Below are 19976 nucleotides of genomic sequence, written 5' to 3'. Positions count from 1 at the left end.
ATGTTTCCTAGGCTGGCCTTTAACTCCTGATCCTCCTGCTTAGTCTCTCGAGTGCTGTGATCATAGGCCTGCATTATCATGCCTGCAAATTAAGTTTGATTGTGATATAAATGAGGAGTAAGAGGAGAAGTGACAAGTTAGAACCCGAGTTTGGTGGGTAAGCGCACATGGAGGGTGAGCAACAGGAAGGGGCCATTAATGATTACCCTACTTAGATTTCTGTTGCTGTGATAAAAGACTAACCAAAAGCAACTCAGAGGAGGAAAGAATCTGTTTGGCTTACAGCTTGTAGTCCATACCAAGGGAAGCTGAGTCAGGAACTCAAGACCCGAAGCTTACTGGCTAGCACAATAACCTTCCTTATATTACTCAAGACCACTTCCTCAGGGATGGCACTGTCTACAGGGGGTAGGCTCTCATCTACCAATTAGCAATCAAGAAAATGCCACACAGAAATGTCCATAGGCCAGTCTGATAGGCACAAGCCTTCAATAGAGGTTCCCTTCTCTCAGGTGTATCAAGTTGACAGCCAAAATTAACTACCAGCATGATTCAGGATCTTCAAGTTCAACTCCTTGGAAAATTTATACCATGGAAAAACAAAACCCACAGAATTTGGAGAGGCCTGATGAAGGACAAAGGCAGTGAAAGCAGGTGTCTGGTTAATATTGTTTTATTTTTCTTTCAAGGCTTCTGATTTAATGATGGACTTGCCTTAGCAAGATGTAGACACATTGGTGCCAGTCTCAGCCTTTAACAGAACATTTTCTCTTTTCAAAAGGTTGTTGGAGATGGTGGAAGTAAGGTGTCCATTTGGTTATAAAACATCTAGAATGACAAGATTATGATAGGAAGTTTCTTTCAATTTTAATTAAACTCAGTTTGGTTTAAACCATTGTCATTGTTGGGCATTTGTCCCATGAGGAGCAGTACTTAAGGAACAGACAGTGCTGATGGCGCGTGTGGTGCCCGAGCCATGGCTACTTCTCTCCACCCACATTCCTTCTTCCTGCTCTTAGCCTCTTCAGAGCAGACTTCATGTCCTGGTTTCTCAGGGTGTAGATGAGGGGGTTCAGTAATGGAGTGATAACAGTGTAGAACACAGCAACGGCTCCATCCAAGGGGCTCTTGGAGCCTGCTCGAAGGTAGATGAAGATACAGGGGACATAGTAGATCGTGACCACTGTGAGATGGGAGCCACACGTGGAGAAGGCACGACGCCTCCCATCAGCAGTGCGTATCTTCAGGATGGCAAGAACTATGTTGGCGTAGGACAGCAGGATCAGCATGAAGCAACTGGCGGCCACTACCCCAATGTCCACAAAGGTCACAAGTTCATTGACTGTTGTGTCAGCACAGGCCAGTCTCAACACTGCAGGAATATCACAGATGAAGTAATCTATCTGATTGGGCCCACAGTAGGGCAACCGGAAGGTCAGGCTGGCTTGAATAGACCCATGGATGGAGCCAGCTATCCAAGCTCCAGCCACTAAGATGGTGCATAACTTTCCATTCATGAGCACAGGGTAGCGAAGAGGTTGGCATATTGCCAGGTACCTGTCATAGGCCATCAAAGTGTAGAGGAAGCACTGAGTACTGCCTAGGAAGTGGAAAAAATACAGTTGAGCTACACAGCCACCAAATGGGATAACCTTGCTGGCAGGAGTGAAATTTAGTATAATTCGAGGAACAATGACCGAGGAGAGCCACATGTCCAGGAATGAGAGCACACCTAGAAGAATGTACATAGGACGGGCATGCAGCTTGGGGTCAGCCCACACAGTGAGCAGAATGAGCAGGTTTCCCAGCTGTGTCAGGATGTAAATGAGGAAGAAGACCAGGAAGAGGAAGGTTCTTAGGTTTGGAGGGTGAGCCAAGCCGAGGAGAATGAAATCTGTCACCGCAGTGTCTAGCGACATGTTTCTGTTTCTTCTCATGTCTTAGCCTGCTAAGAAGAATCATGAAGTTAGACAAGGGACTACAGTAGGGGGTGGAGGTAAGGAAATGTTTTGTTTGATGATTATTGGCTGACAGGAGAGAAATACATCTGTGTAAAATTGTTTTGAAAGGAAAGAAACCCTCTAGAGGCTGGCTCTTTTGGTAGATGTATGGAACCTCATGCTCAGTGAAAGGCACCAAGAAAGAGTATTGTATAGATCAGGGAAAAGGAGAACCCCTGACCCATAGGATGGACCAATAAATCCAACCAGAAAGTGTTGCCCTGGTCACACGCGCTCTCACTCGATCTCGCTGCAATGCTGCCTTTGTGTCTTTGGCTAAGAACCACAAATCCTCACGGCAGCGTGCAAAATACACAGTGTCTGGCTCTTCTTCATGACTGCATCAGCTCTCACCTAGTGTTGGTCACTACGTGAGACTGAAGGCTCTCCTGAAGTGCGCTCTGACGCCTGCTTTGTCAATTAATCTTTCCTCTGTAGACCAGGCTGGCCTCAAACTCACAGAGGTCTGCCTTCCTCTGCCTCCTAGGTGCTGGGATTAATGGTGTGCAACACCACTTCCCAGTTCATTAGTCATTTTCTATTAGATTAAAAGTGATAATTTGATTTTGCTTGTTGGATCCCTATAACTCTTTCAGGTTATGGTCAGTCTTTGTTATTATAAATATGGATCTAGTTTTGTTACAACAAATTCCAGAGATCACTCATCCTCTTTATCATTTCAGGATATCATTTACTTTTATTGATTGAATTACTTGTATATTGGTTTAGATTGAATTTTGTAAAATACAGAATTATGAAGGAATTTTTATTGTTTGTTATAAATGCATTGACTAACACATGGTTGTTAGCAAGCTTGTGCATGTATATACACAAAGCTCCATTTGTCTTCCTTCAACTCCCCTTAAAGAGCGGGAAAGATTTCAACCAGATGGCGAGGAAGCTAGAGCAGTGCTTTCACATCTGCTTCCTGTTTGCCAAGAAGCATTCACCACATGTTTCTACTGTAAAGATTCTCCCAGAACACAGGGCTACGCAGACACGGACTGGACTGTAAGCCATATAGACATCTAATACCAGTGTGCTCCCACTTAAACCTGGGGTATTTTCATGATATGTTTTATGAAACTTCAAATTTCCATATTAAATTAGAACAGCTACAGTGGAGTAACAATCTGGAGCTGTCTCCTAAGTTAAACTTATGTATAGCGAGCAGTCTCCCCAACTGGTCTGCATTGCCATTCTGTTCCTTACATTATTACACACAAGCACAATTCATTTACTCCAGCTTCCCTGTGGAAGAAGCTCTTCTGAGCACTCAGGTACTGGGTGCCTTGCCTGGTAGAGCCTAGGAAACTGGCATGGGGCACATCTGGTGGGGCTAAGGGTAGTCTCTGTTCCGAGACCGGCATGTAAAGAATGCAGCTTTAAAGATGGGTAGTTCAAAACCTAGGGTATGGGCTCCAGGAGCTAAAGAAGAACATACTGTGGATTTTTCAGACATGGATTTTTAGAGTAAAAGAGCAGTGTTTTGCCAAAGATTTGGGCCTGATAATGCGAGTAGAACAGTCCAGAGCAGCTTACAGGAAGCAGTCAGACTACCTAGTATCTCCCTGCACTGCCTCTCCCATTCTTTAGCTTCCAGTGTCATGTTGTTTGAGATCTTCTTGTTTTTAGCTGTTGAAACTTTTTAAAAAAGTTGCAAATAATTTGAGTATATCAACCCTGGCTTGATTAAATAACTAAGATATTGTGAAAAATATCCAAATATTAGGCTGTATCTGATAACGATAAAGTAATAAAATGGTCAGAATCTAATCAAAGCACATAAAACACTGGAAGGTTAAAATCCAATATAAAAGCATTTCAAAAGAAGATTCCAGTGACGTCAGAGACTAAATGATGCATCTTTGAAAAACAACTGTAGTAACACTTTCAGGGGAAGGCGGTGAGGACGGATGAGCGGGTGCCATTGAGAAAGTAAGAATGTGAGAATGGGGGGCATTACAGGGGCCTCTGGCATCTTGGGACTCCAGGATGAGCTACATTGTATGCATCTTGAGCCCACATTGGGCTTCTTTGATATGAGTGTCTTTCCTGGAGAGGTTCAAAGTGTATAAAACTCATCCCCACCAAATCGAAATGTTGGGTTTCTACAGTGACCCTTGGGATCTGGGGTGTTGGGAAGAAGGTGTGATATTCTGAAGATGGGGAGGGAAACCAGCCTAGGGCTGGGTTGGGTGTGCTCAAAGGACCATTTACGTTGGGGGAATACCCAGTTCAAACCTGTTTCTGGCAAGGGCATTTACCTTCTTCACTCTTCGTTCAGTTAGATGCCCTGGTAAGGACAGGGCAGCTCAGAGGGAATATATGCCATGTAGAGGACCATCCTGACCACATTTTATGGGCTCCACAGAGTAGATTTTTGTCTTTTGCCAAAGGTTAAGTGAAAAGAGCTTACTTAAGGAAAGGAACTTAGCACCTATCACTGGAGTGGAAGTTGCATCCAGCCTGCTTAACAAACCCACTCCTCTTGACCCGCCCCCGTCACTGCCATCCTAATAAAAAGAGAAAATTAGAAAAGTATTAAGATTTTTGAAAGCCCCCTTTTCAAGTTTATAGAAATTGAACTTATCCTAGTAGATTTGGAAAGTTCCAGAAAGAAATGTAAAAAAGAGACTAACGTTTAGACAACACACTCAAGCTCCAAGCTGCTGGCTAGTTGTGTTCTCTTTAGTGGATTGCTTCTCCATACTGAGTTCCCTCCTAGACTCACCTGTGTAGAGCTGCAGAATGCAGAATTGGTTGGCTGTCTCTGAGTGTATTCGTCCTGCAGATAGAGAGATGTTTTTCAGAGGTTCAGTCTAGCCTGTGGTACAGGGCTCCTCTCTCTAGTTTAAAAAAGATTTAGCACTCTTTCCAGAGTTTGCCCTTTCAGGGCTCTTTGATGCAACTTCTATATCTTGTCATATTTTGCATCAGTTTTCATTGTGTTTCTAGCTCCCATTAAAAAGGGGAAACAGAAGCACTGTCTAGAGATTTGAAGCAGAATTTTGACCTCCAGGGAAATCCTACTGCAAAGTATTCCACCAATGAGGCCTCTGTCCCAGAAGCCTCATTATTTTGTGTTGAGGGAGGGACCAGGCAACATGAATGGTAAATCACTGAAAAGGGAGCTGTGGGGAATAATCTCAGTATGCTCTGGGCAGCTGCTGACTTTTTAGTGATGTTTCAGGGGCTCCTTATCCCCTTGTCTCTCAGATATTCATCCCAGTCTGGCCACCACCTTCAGATGCCATCAAGTCACTGAAGCCTCCTTTGGCCTTTCTCTTACTCTGTTTACTCTTGGTTGCCCTTAAGTCGATCGGAATACTGTATTTCCTCATCTAATGTTTGTCTCTGTTTCCTAGAATACAGGCTTTATGACAGTACCGTGGCTCACACCATTTATTATATATATATATATATACATATCATGTACATGCACATATAAACAAATATACCACACACTACCCCTACATGTACCCACACACTTATACCACACAAAAGACACACATGTACGCAAATATGCACATGGATATACCATATACCATCTCCACACTCACATACACATATACCACCAACATATACTTGCAAATATACAATATACATCCCACTTGAGTACACCATATGCATACTACTCTGAACATTTGTGAAAACACTATTCACACACATGCGTGTGCACACACACATACACACAGATAGAGAGAGAGAGAGAACTAAAACATAAACAGTATGTTGGAAGAGGTCCGCTTGCTGGTTACTGGCCGCCTGGCTAGCTTAGACCTGAAAATATCATACAGAAACTGTATTAATTAAATCACTGCTTGGCCTGTTAGCTCTATCATCTTATGGCTAACTCTTATATTAATTTAATCCATTTCTATTAATATGTGTACTGCCACATGGCAGTGGCTTACCGGCAAAATTTTGGCATGTCTGACTCTGGCGGGTCCATGGCGTCTCTCTCTCCACCTTCCTTCTCCCAGCATTCAGTCCAGTTTTCCCTGCCTATCTAAGTTCTGCCCTATTAAGAGGCCCAGAAAGTTTCTTTATTCATTAACCAATAAAAGCAACACATAGATAGAAGGATCTCCCACACCAAGAGTATTTTTGATATTAAGCTAATTTCTATATGTACCTTATATATAGATTCCAAGGTGATCACTTTGTAAAGGCATGTATTTGATTTATAAAAGTCATTTAGTGTCAGGTACATGTGTACATATTTATCCTTCTGTTTTATACCCATAAGTTAGCAGACCAGCTCATTCCTGTTCTCTCTCCCCACTTTCCTCTCTAGTTTCTCTTCTTTCACATTTTGCTCTCTCCCAAAGAATGCAGACTGGCCTTGTCTGTGGCCTGTGTCTCAGCCTTCGGAGACTGGCCTTGTCTGTGTCCTCTCTGTGTCTCAGCCTTCGGAGACTGGCCTTGTCTGTGGCCTCTCTGTGTCTCAGCCTTCGGAGACTGGGGACTGTTATATGTTATCTGATCTCAGTTTAGTCAGAGGGGACAGCAGGTGAAATAGAAGAAGAGACAGGGTGGAATACTTGGGGTTAAAGGTCTAAGTGGGGATAGTGTGGTTGGGGACGAAAGAGGGAAGGTTGTATTTTCATTAGGATATATGAATAAACTTTAGGAAAGTCTACTATTTTGTGAGATAATTGAGAATATTATATATGTACAATGCATTTGGATTTGAAAGAATTATCCTGTGTAGGTGTGCATTGCTGCTCCCAGAAGACATGGGTTAGTAAATAAAAACCTCAGTGTCAGACTGTCATGCATAAAATAACTCCCTGTGAATTACTGGTCAGGGAGGCTCTCAAACAACACAAGGTCATTGCTCTTGGTCGCTCACCATAACCAGGTTGTAAGACTTCATTGATGAAGATACCACTCACTTTGGACACAAGAAAAAAAGAAATCAACCTGGAACTGACCAGGGAACTCTGACTGTCTACATGTAGAAAAATGAAACTAGATCCCCATATCTCACCATATACAAAAATAAATTCCAAATGCATCTTTACAACCTTACGGGAAGACCTGAAACACTGCCACTACTAGAAGAAAAAGTAATGAAACACTATAAGACACAGACATAGGCAAGGGCTTTCTCAAAAGGACACTAGTTGTTCAGGCAACAATCCCAGCGCTTTACTTACTTAATTGAGTGATTGATTTTGATTTTTTAAAATTTGTGTGTATAGAGCTGGAAAGATAGTTCAGAGGTTAAGAGCACTGGCTGCTCTTCTAGAGGGCCTGAGTTCAATTCCCAGCACCCACATGGTGGCTCACAACCACCTATAAGGAGATCTGGTGCCTTCTTCTGTTGTGCAGGCACACACGCTGGCAGAGCACAGTGTATGTGTATAAGTGTTGGCTTGCATGTATGTATATGCACTGTGTATGTATATACCCCTGGAAACCAGATGATTATATTGCATCCCCTGGAACTGGAGTTATGGATGGTTGTGAGTCACTATGAATATGCTGAGAACCGAACCTGGATTATCTGAAAGAATAATAAGAACTTCTTTTTAAGCTTGTAATTTGATTACCGTATTTCTCCCTTCCTTTTTCTCCCTCCAAACCCTCCCATATGTCTCTTCCCACTTTCCTTCAAATTCATGGCTTCGTTTTTCATTAATTGTTATTGCATAGTATATGTATTTGTACACATATACCCCTAAATATCATCTGAAAAAGTGTTCTTTTTTACTAAACCATCTCTCTAGCTTCTAATTTCAACAATTAAAAAATGGTACCTTATGAAATTAAAAAGATTCTGTACTAAAAAAATCTACAGAAAGGGCGGAAATTGTTGCTTGCTATATACGTCTGACAGAAGATTAATATAAAGATATATAGAGGAAAAAGTGAAATAGGGATGTCAACAAGATCATAATATTGTAATGAGCTAGACAGACAGCTTTCAAGGGAAGAGATACAAATGACCACTAAATATTCAGACACGTGTCCAGCATTCTTAATCATCAGAGAAATTACCATTAAAACTCCTTTGAGACTGAGCCTCATCCCAGCCAGAGAGATTACCATTAAGAAAACAAATAACAAATACTGGCAGGGATGTTAGAAAAGAGGAAACCTTACTCATTGTCTCTGGAAATTTATATTTGTGTAATGAACATGGAAATATAAAGGTTCCTTAAAAAAACCCAAGTATAGAATTTCCATATAACTCAGCCAAGCTAGTCTTATACCTAAAGTACTCTATATCCTACCAAAGAGATGGTTTCTACCTCCACGTTAATTATTTTATAGACGTGACAACTAACAGAATCTGTCTATCCCAGCACTCAGGAGGCAGAGGCAGGCGGATCTCTGTGAGTTCGAGGCCAGCCTGGTCTACAGAGCTAGTCCCAGGACAGGCTCCAAAGCTACAGAGAAGCCCTGTCTCGAAAAACCAAAAAAAAAAAAAAAAAAACCCAACAACAACAACAAAACAACAACAACAAAAAAACAATAGGTGAAGGGATGATGGAAGCATGGTATATATTATAGCACATCAAACTTTTATTCAGATTAAGAAAAATGATATGCAATTTGCTTGAAAAGGGATATAATTGAAAAAGTTTTATATAGTGAGATAATTCAGGTCCAGAAAGACAGATATTGCATTATTGCATGTCCTTTCTTATATGTATATCCTTGCTCCTAATGTATCCATCTGTCTGTCTATCTACCTACCTATTTATCTGTGGATAAGTGTGTATAGAATCTAGGAAACTACAAAGGGGACTGTGAGAATGGAAAAAGGAGGATTTCAGGGAGGCACGTGGAGAGACTAGAACAGATAGAACAGATAGAAGTTGATAAGTAGGGACGGCGAGAAGGGAGATGTGGGGAGGGGTTCAACCAAAGTGACAAGGAAACCTATTATTTTGTAAAGTAAGATAAAAATTAGAAAAAACAAGTTAATGTTATGAGTAATACTGGAGACTTGGTTGAAAATTAAGAAATAATTCTTGGAGTGTGGTATTCGTTGTAGGAGCCTCCACTGTAAAATAATGGCAGTCTATAAAAACTGGGTGGCTTCTAAAGGGTCTTTTAATTAATTTAAAATTAATTAAATTCAATTAATTTTAAAAGTGACTTTAAAAAATTCTTTATTTATATTTTATGTATGAATACTCTGCAAGTCAGAAGAGGGCACCAGATCTTATTATAGATGGTTGTGAGCCACCATGTGGGTGCTGGGAGTTGAACTCAGGACCTCCTAAAGACCAGCCAGTGCTCTAAACTTCTGAACCATCTCTCCAGCCCGTGGACCTGGCTTGCTTGCTTGCTTGCTTGCTTGCTTCCTTACTTCGTTTGCTTCTTGTGGGCTGGCACTCTCTAAGGACTATACCTTCTCAGTGATTACGATTCTTTGGTTGTCATGCCCCTTGTTCACGGAGACAAGGTCATGAGGCTAAGTGGTTGGGCTTGGCTCTGGAGCTGGGCAGTCTGCTTTTGCTGGCTGCCTTCACCAGTCTGCCTGCTCCAAGCCTGAAGTTTTGAACGGAGGAGAGGCAGGTTGACATAACATCCTGTTTGAGAAATTGAGATTCTGTAAGAGCTCAGGATCTGGAAAAGTTCAAACCTGAGCTCCTGTGGAACACCTTGTATTTTCTTCAAAGATTAAATCATTTTTCAGGCCTTCATAACGTTCACACCAAAGACCAACTCTCTCTAGGCCGCAAGAGCTTCTCTCAGCTGCACAGTAAAGTGGTGCTTTGGTATAAAGCTCATAGTAGGGAGAAATGGGATCTGAAATGAAAGGATTATATGAAATCCTTTTCCTTATTTGTTTCTCCAGAGGAAAGAGAGATTTTTGAAATCCTTCACTGCAAAATGAGTTTGAAGTAGATAATGCATATGGTTGACAGTTATACAAAAAGAAAAAGAATCTCTTAGGAAAGACACTTGAAGGGGAAAGAAACCACCCTGTATTTGCTGAGAAGTGACATGTTACACCCCTCCCGCTGCTCCCTGGACATAATATTAAACAGAAAACACCGTCACAGGCAGAGGTGTATTTCCAGAGTCAACAGCATGACCTCAGGTTGCAGGGATGGAGAGCCAGGATCAAGCTCTATCTTCTCATGCTCTTCCTGCCCCTCCCCCTCATCACTTTCATTGTTGGTAAAATTAGTATGGGAATCACATTGGTTTCTTTTCTTTTTAAACTAGTTTTTTTTTTTTTTAAATTTTGACTTGTGAAAACCCTTTCCTTTTAAGGTTCATTTCTATTAGTGTGTATTGATGACATCTAAGCAATTGAGCCTTCGCTTCTGGGTATTTGTTTTGTAGTTGACAGTGTGACTTTTACCTTCTCCAAATTGGAAACTTGTCTACAAAGTCATACGCCAAGGTGTGTACAGTGAGCTAAATGGGGTGAGGGTAGGGGTCTGCTCCAGAGTATGTCTCTACAAAGGAGGGTGCTAAATGATGGCAGGGCTCCACTAAAAAGAAAGCTTTTTCAATCACTGCAGTCTCAGGCAATGCCTTCTGTATAACTGGTCTTGATCAGGATTGTCTTTTCTGATTTGGGGAACTTGAAAATAGAGATAGGGTGGTCAGAGTAAGTAAATAAAAGTAGAAGAAGTAGAAGTTCAATCTGATTTTCAGATGACAAAGAATTTATTTTATGATTGTATCCCAAATATCCCTAATCCCCATAAGGGACAAGTGTTATTCGAATGTTATTCAGAGTTCTAGCACCCAGACCCTGCAAGTTATCTTTTTTTCAACAGATTTTTAATAATACCAATCAAAATTTTCACTTCCTCCCCTCCTCCCACTTCCCTCCAGCTCCTCCACTCACCATCCTGCCTCCCCCTCCAGTCTTAAGAGAGGGCAGGGTACCCTGCCCTGTGGGAAGTCCAAGGTCCTCCCCCCTCCATCCAGGCTCAGGAAGCTGTGCATCCAAATAGATTAGGATCCCAAAAAGCCAGTACATGAAGTAGAGACAAATTCCAGTGCCATTATCAATGGCTTCTCAGTCTGCCCCAATTGTCACCCACATTCAGAGAATCCAGTTTGATCCCATGCTCATTCAGTTCCAGTCCAGCTGGCTTTGGTGAGCTCCCATTAGCTCAGGCACATTGACCCTCATGGTCCTGACTTCTTTGCTCATCTTCTCCCTCCTTCTGCTCTTCAACTGGATCTTGGGAGCTCAATCCAGTGATCCAATGTGGGTCTCTGTCTCTATCTCCATCTGTCGCCAGATGAAGGTTCTATGGTGATATTCAAGATAGTCATCAGTGTGACTATGGGACAAGGCCAGTTCACTGCCCAGGGTCCTAGCTGAGGTCATCCTAGTGGACACCTGGGAACCCCTCTAGAGCCAAGCATCTTGCCAACCCTAAAATGGCTCCCTTAATTAAGATGTCTCCTTTCCTGCTCCCGTCTCAACATCCCACTCCCCAAAGCTCTGCCCAACCTTCCCCTTCTCCCTTCTCTCTCCCCCTCTACCCTTCCTCCCCAGCCCACCCTCAACCTCATGCTCCCAACTTTTGCCTGGTGATCTTGTCTACTTCCAATTTCCAGGAGGATCTATATATGTTTTTCTTTGGGTTCACCTTATTATTTAGCTTCTCTAGGATTGTGAACTATAGGCTCAATGTCCTTTGTTTATGGCTAGAATCCACTAATGAGTGAGTACATACCATATTCATATTTTTGGGTCTGGGCTACCTCATTCAGGATAGTGTTTTTTATTTTTATCCATTTGCAGGCAAAATTCAAGATGCAAAATGTCATTGTGTTTTGTTGTTGTTGTTGTTTTCCCACTGAGTAGTACTTTAGTGTGTAGATATGCCAACACTTTCTTTATCCATTCTTCCATTGAGGGGGCATCTAGGTTGTTCCCAGGTTCTGGCTGTTACAAATAATGCTGCTATGAACATAGTTGAACAGATGCTTTTGTAGTATGATTGGGCATCTCTTGGGTATATTCCCAAGAGTGGTATTGCTGGATCCTGAGGTGGGTTGACTCCCAATTTTCTGAGAAACCACCACACTGATTTCCAAAGTGGTTGCACAAGTTTGCATTCCCATCAGCAATGGATGAGTGTCCCCTTTACTCCACATCCTCTCCAGCATAGGTTTTCATTAGTGTTTTTGATTTTAGCCATTCTGACAGGTATAAGATAGTATCTCAAAGTTGTTTTGATTTGCATTTTCCTGTTTTAGCTAAGGAAGTTGAACATGTCCTTAAGTATCTTTTGGCCATTTGAAATTCTTCTGTTGAGAATTCTCTTTTCAGTACCCCATTTTTTAATTGGGTTATTTAGAATTTTAATGTCTAGTTTCTTGAGTTCTTTATATATTTTGGAGACCATTCCTTTGTTGATGTGGGGTTGGTGAAGATCTTCTCCCAGTCAATAGGTTACCTTTTTGTTTCAATGACTGTGTCCTTTGCTTTACAGAAGCTTCTCAGTTTCAGGAGGTCTCACTTATTCAATGTTGTCCTTAATGTCTGTGCTGCTGGGGTTATACATAGGAAGCAATCTCCTGTGCCCATATGTTGTAGAGTACTTCCCACTTTCTCTTCTATCAGGTTCAGTGTGTTCAGATTGATATTGAGGTCTTTAATCCATTTGGACTTGAGTTTTGTACATGGTGATAGATATGGATCTATTTTCATTCTTCTACAGGTTGACATACAGTTATGTCAGCACCCTTTGTTAAAGATGCTTTCTTTCTTCCATTGTATAATTTTAGCTTCTTTGTCAAAAATCAGGTGGTCATAGATTTGGGAATTAATATCTGGGTCTTCAATTGGATTCCATTGGTCAACGTCTTTGTTTTTATGCCAATACTGAACTGTTTTCATTACTGTAGCTCTGTAATAGAGTTTGATGCCAGGAATGGTAATGCCTCCAGAAATTACTTTATTGTATAGATTGTTTTGGCTATCCTGGTTTTTTTTGTTTTTTCATATAAAGTTGATTATTACTCTCTCAAGGTCTGTGAAGATTTGTGTTGGGATTTTGATGGGATTGCATTGAATCTATAGATTACATTTGGTAGAATTGCCATTTTTACTATGTTGATTCTTCCTATCCAAGAGCATGGCAGATCCTTCCATTTTTTGATATCCTCTTCAGTTTCTTTCTTCAAAGACCTAGAGTTCTTGTAGAATAGGTCTTTCACTTCTGTGGTTAGTGTTACCCCAAGATATTTTATTTTATTTGTGGCTATTGTGAAAGGTGATGCTTCTCTGATTTCACTCTCAGCTTCTTTATTGTTTGTGTATAGGAGGGCTACTGATTTTTTTAGTTGTTCTTGTTTTTTGCCACACCACTGAACAAATTTATCTGTTGTAGGAGTTCTCTGGTAGAGATTTTGGGGTCACTTATATACACTATCATATCATCTGCAAATAACGAAAGTTTGACTTCTTTCTTTCTAATTTGAATCTTCTTGTTCTCCTTTTGTTGCCTTATTGCTATTGATGAAACTTCAAGAACTATTTTGAAGAGATATGAAGAGAGTCTTGTTCCTGATTTTAGTGGAATTGTTTTGAGTTTCTCTTCATTTAATTTGATATTGTGTAGAAATAGCCCAGCCCCCTTAGGGGGCGTGTTCGCCTCGGGCTAATGTTTACATATAAATCTGGCAAGCATGAGCCCGCTGCCCCATGATTTTTTAGGCATCTAATGAAATGATCATATGTTTTTTTTTCTTTCAGTTTATGTATATGATGGATTACAATGATAGATTTTTATATGTTGAACCAGTCCTGCATCTCCTGGATGAAACTGACTTAATCATGATGAATGATTTTTTTGATGTGTTCTTGGATTTGGTTTGACAGTACTTTATTGAGTATTTTTGCATACATGTTCATGAGTGAGATTGGTCTGTAATTCTTTCTTGGTTGAGTCTTTGCACGGTTTTGGTATCAGAGTAACTGTAGCCTCATAAAAAGAATTTGGCAGGGCTGGAGAGATGGCTCAGCCGTTAAAGGCTAGGCTCACAACCATAAATATAAAAAGAGTTTGGCAATGTCCCTTCTGTTTCTATTATGTGGAACACTTTGAGGAGTATAGGTGTTAGCTCTTCTTGGAAGTTCTGGTAGAATCTGCACTAAAACCATTCGTCCCTGGGTTTGGGGTCATCCTAGCCACAGGAAACTCCCTGATGGCTGGCTAGAAAAGTCAAAGGAGTTGAGGGAGGGGCAAGGGTTTTTGTCCCACAAGGGAGGTCCTAGAGAGTGAGGCATCCTGACATGTATCTGTTCACTCACCTCTTAAGCCCCCTCAGTATTGGAGCTTGCTGTGTTTCAGAGTTCAGGTTGGAATCTCCATTTCTCTTAATCTGCCATTTCCTATAACCTTGTGCCCCCTCTCAGGTAGCCCCTGCAGAGTGGGCTCTGACACAAATGTATAAAATTCTGAAAGAATTAATGAAAACATTTAAAAGTAGATTAGAGCAATAAAAAAAAACAAGCTTTTAATTGGATGATTCCTATCATTCAGTTTACTAACCTTATTGTTATAACTCACAATGCAATATTTTTTACTATACTAATGGAACCATAAAATCAAATCTAGGTTTTAAACATTTTGAACATCTCAAAAAAGGATCACACGCTGTCTAGCAGGCTACTTCATTTCTCTATCCTTTTGACCCCTGGAAACCATTCATCTACTTTCAGCATTTACAGATTTGCCTATTTTGGATGTTTTATATACATGGAGTTCTACAAAACATCTTCCAATTCAAGGGTACTGTTCTGCCTGCACACAGCCTTACATCCCTGGTGTGCAGTGCAATGCTTCCATGGCCACACAAACTGATGTCATGGAAACTGTAAAGGCTTTGGAACGCTTCCTTATTTAGAGGTTAGTGGGTTTATGGTCCATTTGTTCAATTGCTAAGTGAGTGATACTTATAACAGGAAATGTATTGAGTCCTGAAACTTTTAATAGTGCACCTGGGCATTCATTGATGGAAAGGTCAGCTAGAGCTTGTGTTTGATGGATAAAAACCCCAGAGTCTGCAAGCCTGAGATATGCCCAGTGCAGGATTCTGTGTTCTGAGATTTCATATCCTAGATGTCTGAAGTGTAGGAGAACTGAATCACTAATGGAAGAATGAAATAGATGGTTTCTGTTGTCAGTTTGGGAAAATTTATTTTAAACAGGTAAGATTGGTAGATCTTATATGTAAAGATGTACTAATTGCTTATTGCTTTGTGCCTTACGGAGAGTTTAACAGATTGATTGATTGCAAGTCTATCTTTTTCCTACATCGTCTTTATGAAGAATTTGTTGTTATTTGTTTAAAATGGATGTTGATCAGGGCTTAAAGGAGATAAAGTCATCTTCCAGGGACTGATCTCTCGTGCGGGTGAGCAGAGTGGCGGTATTTCTATCCTTCCCTACATTGCCATTTTTAAGGCCACTGCAAGCATTGCAATAAAGGTAACTCTATTAGTCAGAGTTCTCCAGAGAGACAGAGACAGACAGAGAGACATGCACACATTTCACATACACAGAAAGAGAGGGGGGGTGGGGAGAGAGGGGGGAGAGAGAGGGAAAGAGAAAGCCAGAAGACCCAAAATGGAACCTTTCCTTCTGCCTGGAAACTCAGTCTTGTGCGGCTTTCTGATGAGTGACTAAGGCCTGTCCACATTGTTAAGGACATCTGCTTCTCCAGAGTTTACTGATTTAAGTTTTAACCATGTATAAATATATCATCACAGCAATAGCTAGGTCACTAACCAGATATCTAGGTTCCATGGCACAGCCAAATTGATTCATAATGCTGTCATAGTAATTAAAGTGTTATTTTTCCTACTTTCTTAATGAGAATAAAGTGAAGTAACTTGCCCTAGTATATTCTTTAAATATATCAATTCACAAAAGGTCTTCACTTGGTGTTTATGAAGTCATGTGGACAACAGAAGAACCTAAGGTTAACTAGACTTGATTTGACACAGATTCCTTAACAACTCACATTTTCCTAGAACAAAAATTTAAACTTAATGTTAGTATCAAGTATGCCATAGAATACCTAAAATAAAGTTTCTTTTTGTCTTCTAAAATGTGCAGGATGTCTTACCTTTGAGTGACAAATCTGGGAGGTATTAATATAAGCTCTAGTGGTGGTCATGCTTAGTCACTGCTTGAAGTGATACTGGAAAAGTGAGGCTTAATGCTCCTTTTCTTGGCCAGAAAAAAGCAAAAAGCATTTGAAAGGATAACTCAGAATTTTTAGAGAAGGAAAAATCTTTAAAAATAAACCTAAGGACCAATATTGCAATGATATAATTATTCACACAGAAGACCAGTTAACTAAATCAGGGTGAGTTATTTATTTAAAATATTTTACTATTTGTGTTTTACTTCTTGTAGGAATAATGAGAAAAGTGAAAGAAAGAACATAATACCACCATAAGAATCAGCCAGATCATTCTGGACAGCTGGAGAACATTGGTACGGGTCAGCGCTCTTCATTAACGCTCCTTGCCATTCTTTGTGGGTCTGAGCCTGGCTACACTGTGACGGCACTGAACAAGATTCTTTCCAGGTATTTATTTGATACATTGTATGTATGTGATTTAGAAGCTTAACAGGAGTACTTTTAACTTAAATTGATTTTAATCCATTTTCTTTATTCAGAATCGGTCATATTTTTTTAATGTGCTGCTTTCTATAAAGGTGTCAGTCTACAAATGTGCTCACATCCATGTGCACATGTGCACGCCTTTACACACACACACACACACACACACTCCTCACTTTCCCTCTATGCATTAATGTACACACATACATGCACACTCTTCAATTTCCATACATGCATGAATGTATACAAACACACACACACAATCCTAGACTCCTCAAGATACTTGAAGCTACGATTGGTTGCCTTTTTTATTCTGCTGTAGCACTTGCTTCTTCTTTCTTTTGATTCCTGAAAGACTCAGTAGACTGTGGGGCTTGGGGTAGGGAGGGATCACCGCTCTCCCTTCCCTTTGCTTCTTCCTGTTTGAATCTCTAGCACATTTCCTAGAAAAGAGTCATGGAATGAATGCTGAGCTCGACAAAATCTTCCAGAGAGGAAACCTCCTTACTACCATGTGGTCACCTAGTCTTTGCTTCATTGTCCCATCCCCAGAGGAAAACGCTCCCCTGTGCTCTGATGGGCAGCTCAGAGACCAGCTTTGGGATGCTCCAGAGAAGATGCAGAGGACTAGCTGAGCTTGGTGCTTACTTAGGCTGCCTGGGTCATTCTCTGGGCCTCACCAGGAGTGCACCCACGCATGTGGGATGTGAAGTCAAGGCATCTCTCTGCATGCAGATTGGGAGGCAGTCCTGTGTTTTCTCTGAGTGCAATTTTCTTTCTCAGAGGCTTCGTTCAACTGTGTTGGTTGGCCACCATGCAGGTGATCTCATACGGTAAAAAGTCCAGTCTTAAAAATAAAACAATCTGGTAAAATGGCCAAGAATAAATTTAACGTAGTTGTCTACAGCAAACTGCCAAACAGGGAGACTATGTCTGGTGGGCGACAGGATAGAGTTCTAATCCTGACATGATGAAATCAGGCCAAAACTTTCCTGAAACCTACTGCACTCTTTTTTTTTTTTTTTTTTTTTTTTTTTTTACTAGGAATGGGAAGCTGTCAAAAGTTTAAGGTGTCTCTGTGAGTACTTCTGTGCCTCTTTTTACCCTCTGACATTCTATTGGTGTAGGGTATTTTCTCACACTGGATTCATTCAAGCAAGGTCTTGCCAGCCCAGCATTTTATAGATAGACCTGAAGGCTACTGTGATGGACACCGAGGCTTCCCTTTGTCAAAGGAGCCCTGTCTAAGTGTGTCTTCACCGAGGTGGCCCTGCAATGTTCAAATAGAAACAAACAGCAGAAGACAGGCAAAGACAGTTTGGGTTTCTCTGATACAATGACAGACACCAGTAGGCATAAACAGGGTGGGAGTGTGGAAGCAAAGAGTTAATCCCCGGCAGTGCAGTAACCTCTACAGAGGAGTCAGTCAACAAAAGGGAAAAGCTGAGCAGGTGAGCTGGCAGCTGGCTTCCCTACCTCACTATGCATATCTCAGCACAGTCCCCATGCCCAGTGGGGGTTCTGCCCCTTTGCTTCTCCTGCTCCATTATAGAATACAAGTCTACTGCTATACAGGCCATCGTGTCTCCACAAAGTCTGGTCTTTTTACTGTTTTTTTATTTGCAATATTATTTTTTCCTAGGTAAGAAATATTTAATGAGTTTTTTGTGACAGGTTACTTTTTTGCATGGACCGAAAAATGAATATTTTCATTTCTTGAAGGGGTGCATGGTTAGAGCCTATTCTTCCTTAGATAAGGCCACTGCGTGCTTGCCTGCTTACTTTTCATTTAGTGTGTTTTAAGCAGCATGGCACTGTTTTTTAGCATGCAGGCTTTGAAAAGTTTGATCCCCCCTTCTCATACTCCAGTGCTAAGATTACAGGGGTGTGTTACAACATCTGAACAATAATTTTCTTTATTTAAAAGGCCTATTACTAAATCAATGAAGGAGGAATTCTTTCCTTCCACCTTCCCTCTTTCTGCTTCCATAGGAACTTCTGTATGTTAAGTGAATACTTGATCTCAGGGCTACACTGTACCCTTAAACAGGCATTTTTTTAAAAAAACTTTCTTTTCATTTATTCTTTGTATCTTTCATGTCATGCATCTTGATTTCATTCATTTCTGCATTCCTTCATATCTGTCTCTGCCTTTGCAACACCCTCTCCCGAATAAAATAAAATTTAAGAGAAAAAATACAAAAAAAGGAAAAACATCAGTCTTTTCATGGAAGCTGTAGTGTAACACAGTAAACCCCCTTTTCCATATATTTTTACTTGCAAGTGTCCATTACAAAGAGTCATTGGTCTGGTTCAAGGCTCCTGGTTTCTGCCACACTATCAATGCTATGCCCTCTTCTGGGAGTCCCCTTGGATTTTCTGTTGTGATGTGTTGTGGAGGTCCTGCAGCTTTGAGTCTGCAGGACCCCCCCACCCCCTTCACGTGCTCCAGCAGATCACAGATGGCGTGGATGCTACCTTGGTTCTGGGCCTGGGTAGTTGCCAAGTTGGTCAGCCCGCCAGCTCTCCCCTGTCCTCACCACCAGGGTGAGCTCGCCTGTATTGCCTTGACAAGTTTACCCCTTGCAGCCATGAGCAAGAGGCAGGGCTGGTTATCCTGCTTTCATGCCCTCAGGCTTGGCTATCCAACACCTACATACACCTTCAGGTCCAACTCTACTGCGCTGCCCAGAAGGTGCAGGACCCACTTTGCCTAGCGCTGCGGCTGGTAAGGGGGAGGGTCAGCTTTGTCGCCAACCACAGGAGGTGGGGACAATGGGGTGGAGTGGGGGCGCATCTTTCCTTTGCTCTCACCACCACAGGTGTGTGTGTGTGTTTGTGGTGTGTGTGTGTCTGTGGGGTGTGTGTGTGGCCAGTTCTCCCATTCTCACACCCTCCGAGCCAACTCACCAGTGCCTCTGTAAAGGTGTTGCCCAGGCTAGTCGCAGGGCCCCGCTTTCTGAGTGCTGCAGCTGTGTGTGAGTCAGAGAGTGGGGGCCAGAGGTAAAGGGGGATCTTTCCCTCGCCCACTAAGAGGCTTATTTGTTTGTTTTTGAGACTGGGTTTCTCTGTGAAAGTTTCAGCTGTCTTGGAACTCACTCTCTAGACCAGACTGGTCTCCAACTCATAGAGATCCACCTGTCTCTGCCTCCCAAGTGCTGGGATTAAAGGCGTGTGCCACCAACTGCCCAACCAAAGAGGCATTTCTTAACATTTGTTTTTTTTACTCAGTAATTTGAATTTACTATTTCTTATTTCACATCCTTATTTTTCAAGGTACTAAGTCTAAGTTTTCCTGTATTTGAAAGTCCTCGTAGGCTGATAATATGATTCAAAGGTAGAGTGCTTGCCTAGCTTCATAGGTTAAGGAGCTTCGGTTGCCAGTATCATTAA

At 41.4% G+C, this 19976-nt stretch overlaps 1 protein-coding gene across 1 annotated transcript; it reads right to left on the bottom strand.

Annotated features, from left to right (window-relative positions):
- Window positions 1-980: 980 nt before the first annotated feature.
- On the bottom strand, window positions 981-1937 carry LOC142835722 (olfactory receptor 10G2). Its single transcript, XM_075949430.1, has one exon. The coding sequence runs from the start codon at window positions 1935-1937 to the stop codon at window positions 981-983; it is 957 nt and encodes a 318-aa protein (XP_075805545.1).
- Window positions 1938-19976: the final 18039 nt, after the last annotated feature.

Source organism: Microtus pennsylvanicus, chromosome 15 (genome assembly GCF_037038515.1).
Source record: "Microtus pennsylvanicus isolate mMicPen1 chromosome 15, mMicPen1.hap1, whole genome shotgun sequence".
Classification (NCBI taxonomy): domain Eukaryota; kingdom Metazoa; phylum Chordata; class Mammalia; order Rodentia; family Cricetidae; genus Microtus; species Microtus pennsylvanicus.
Note: the sequence above shows the minus strand (reverse complement) of the source record. Positions and strands in the feature narration are given on the sequence as shown.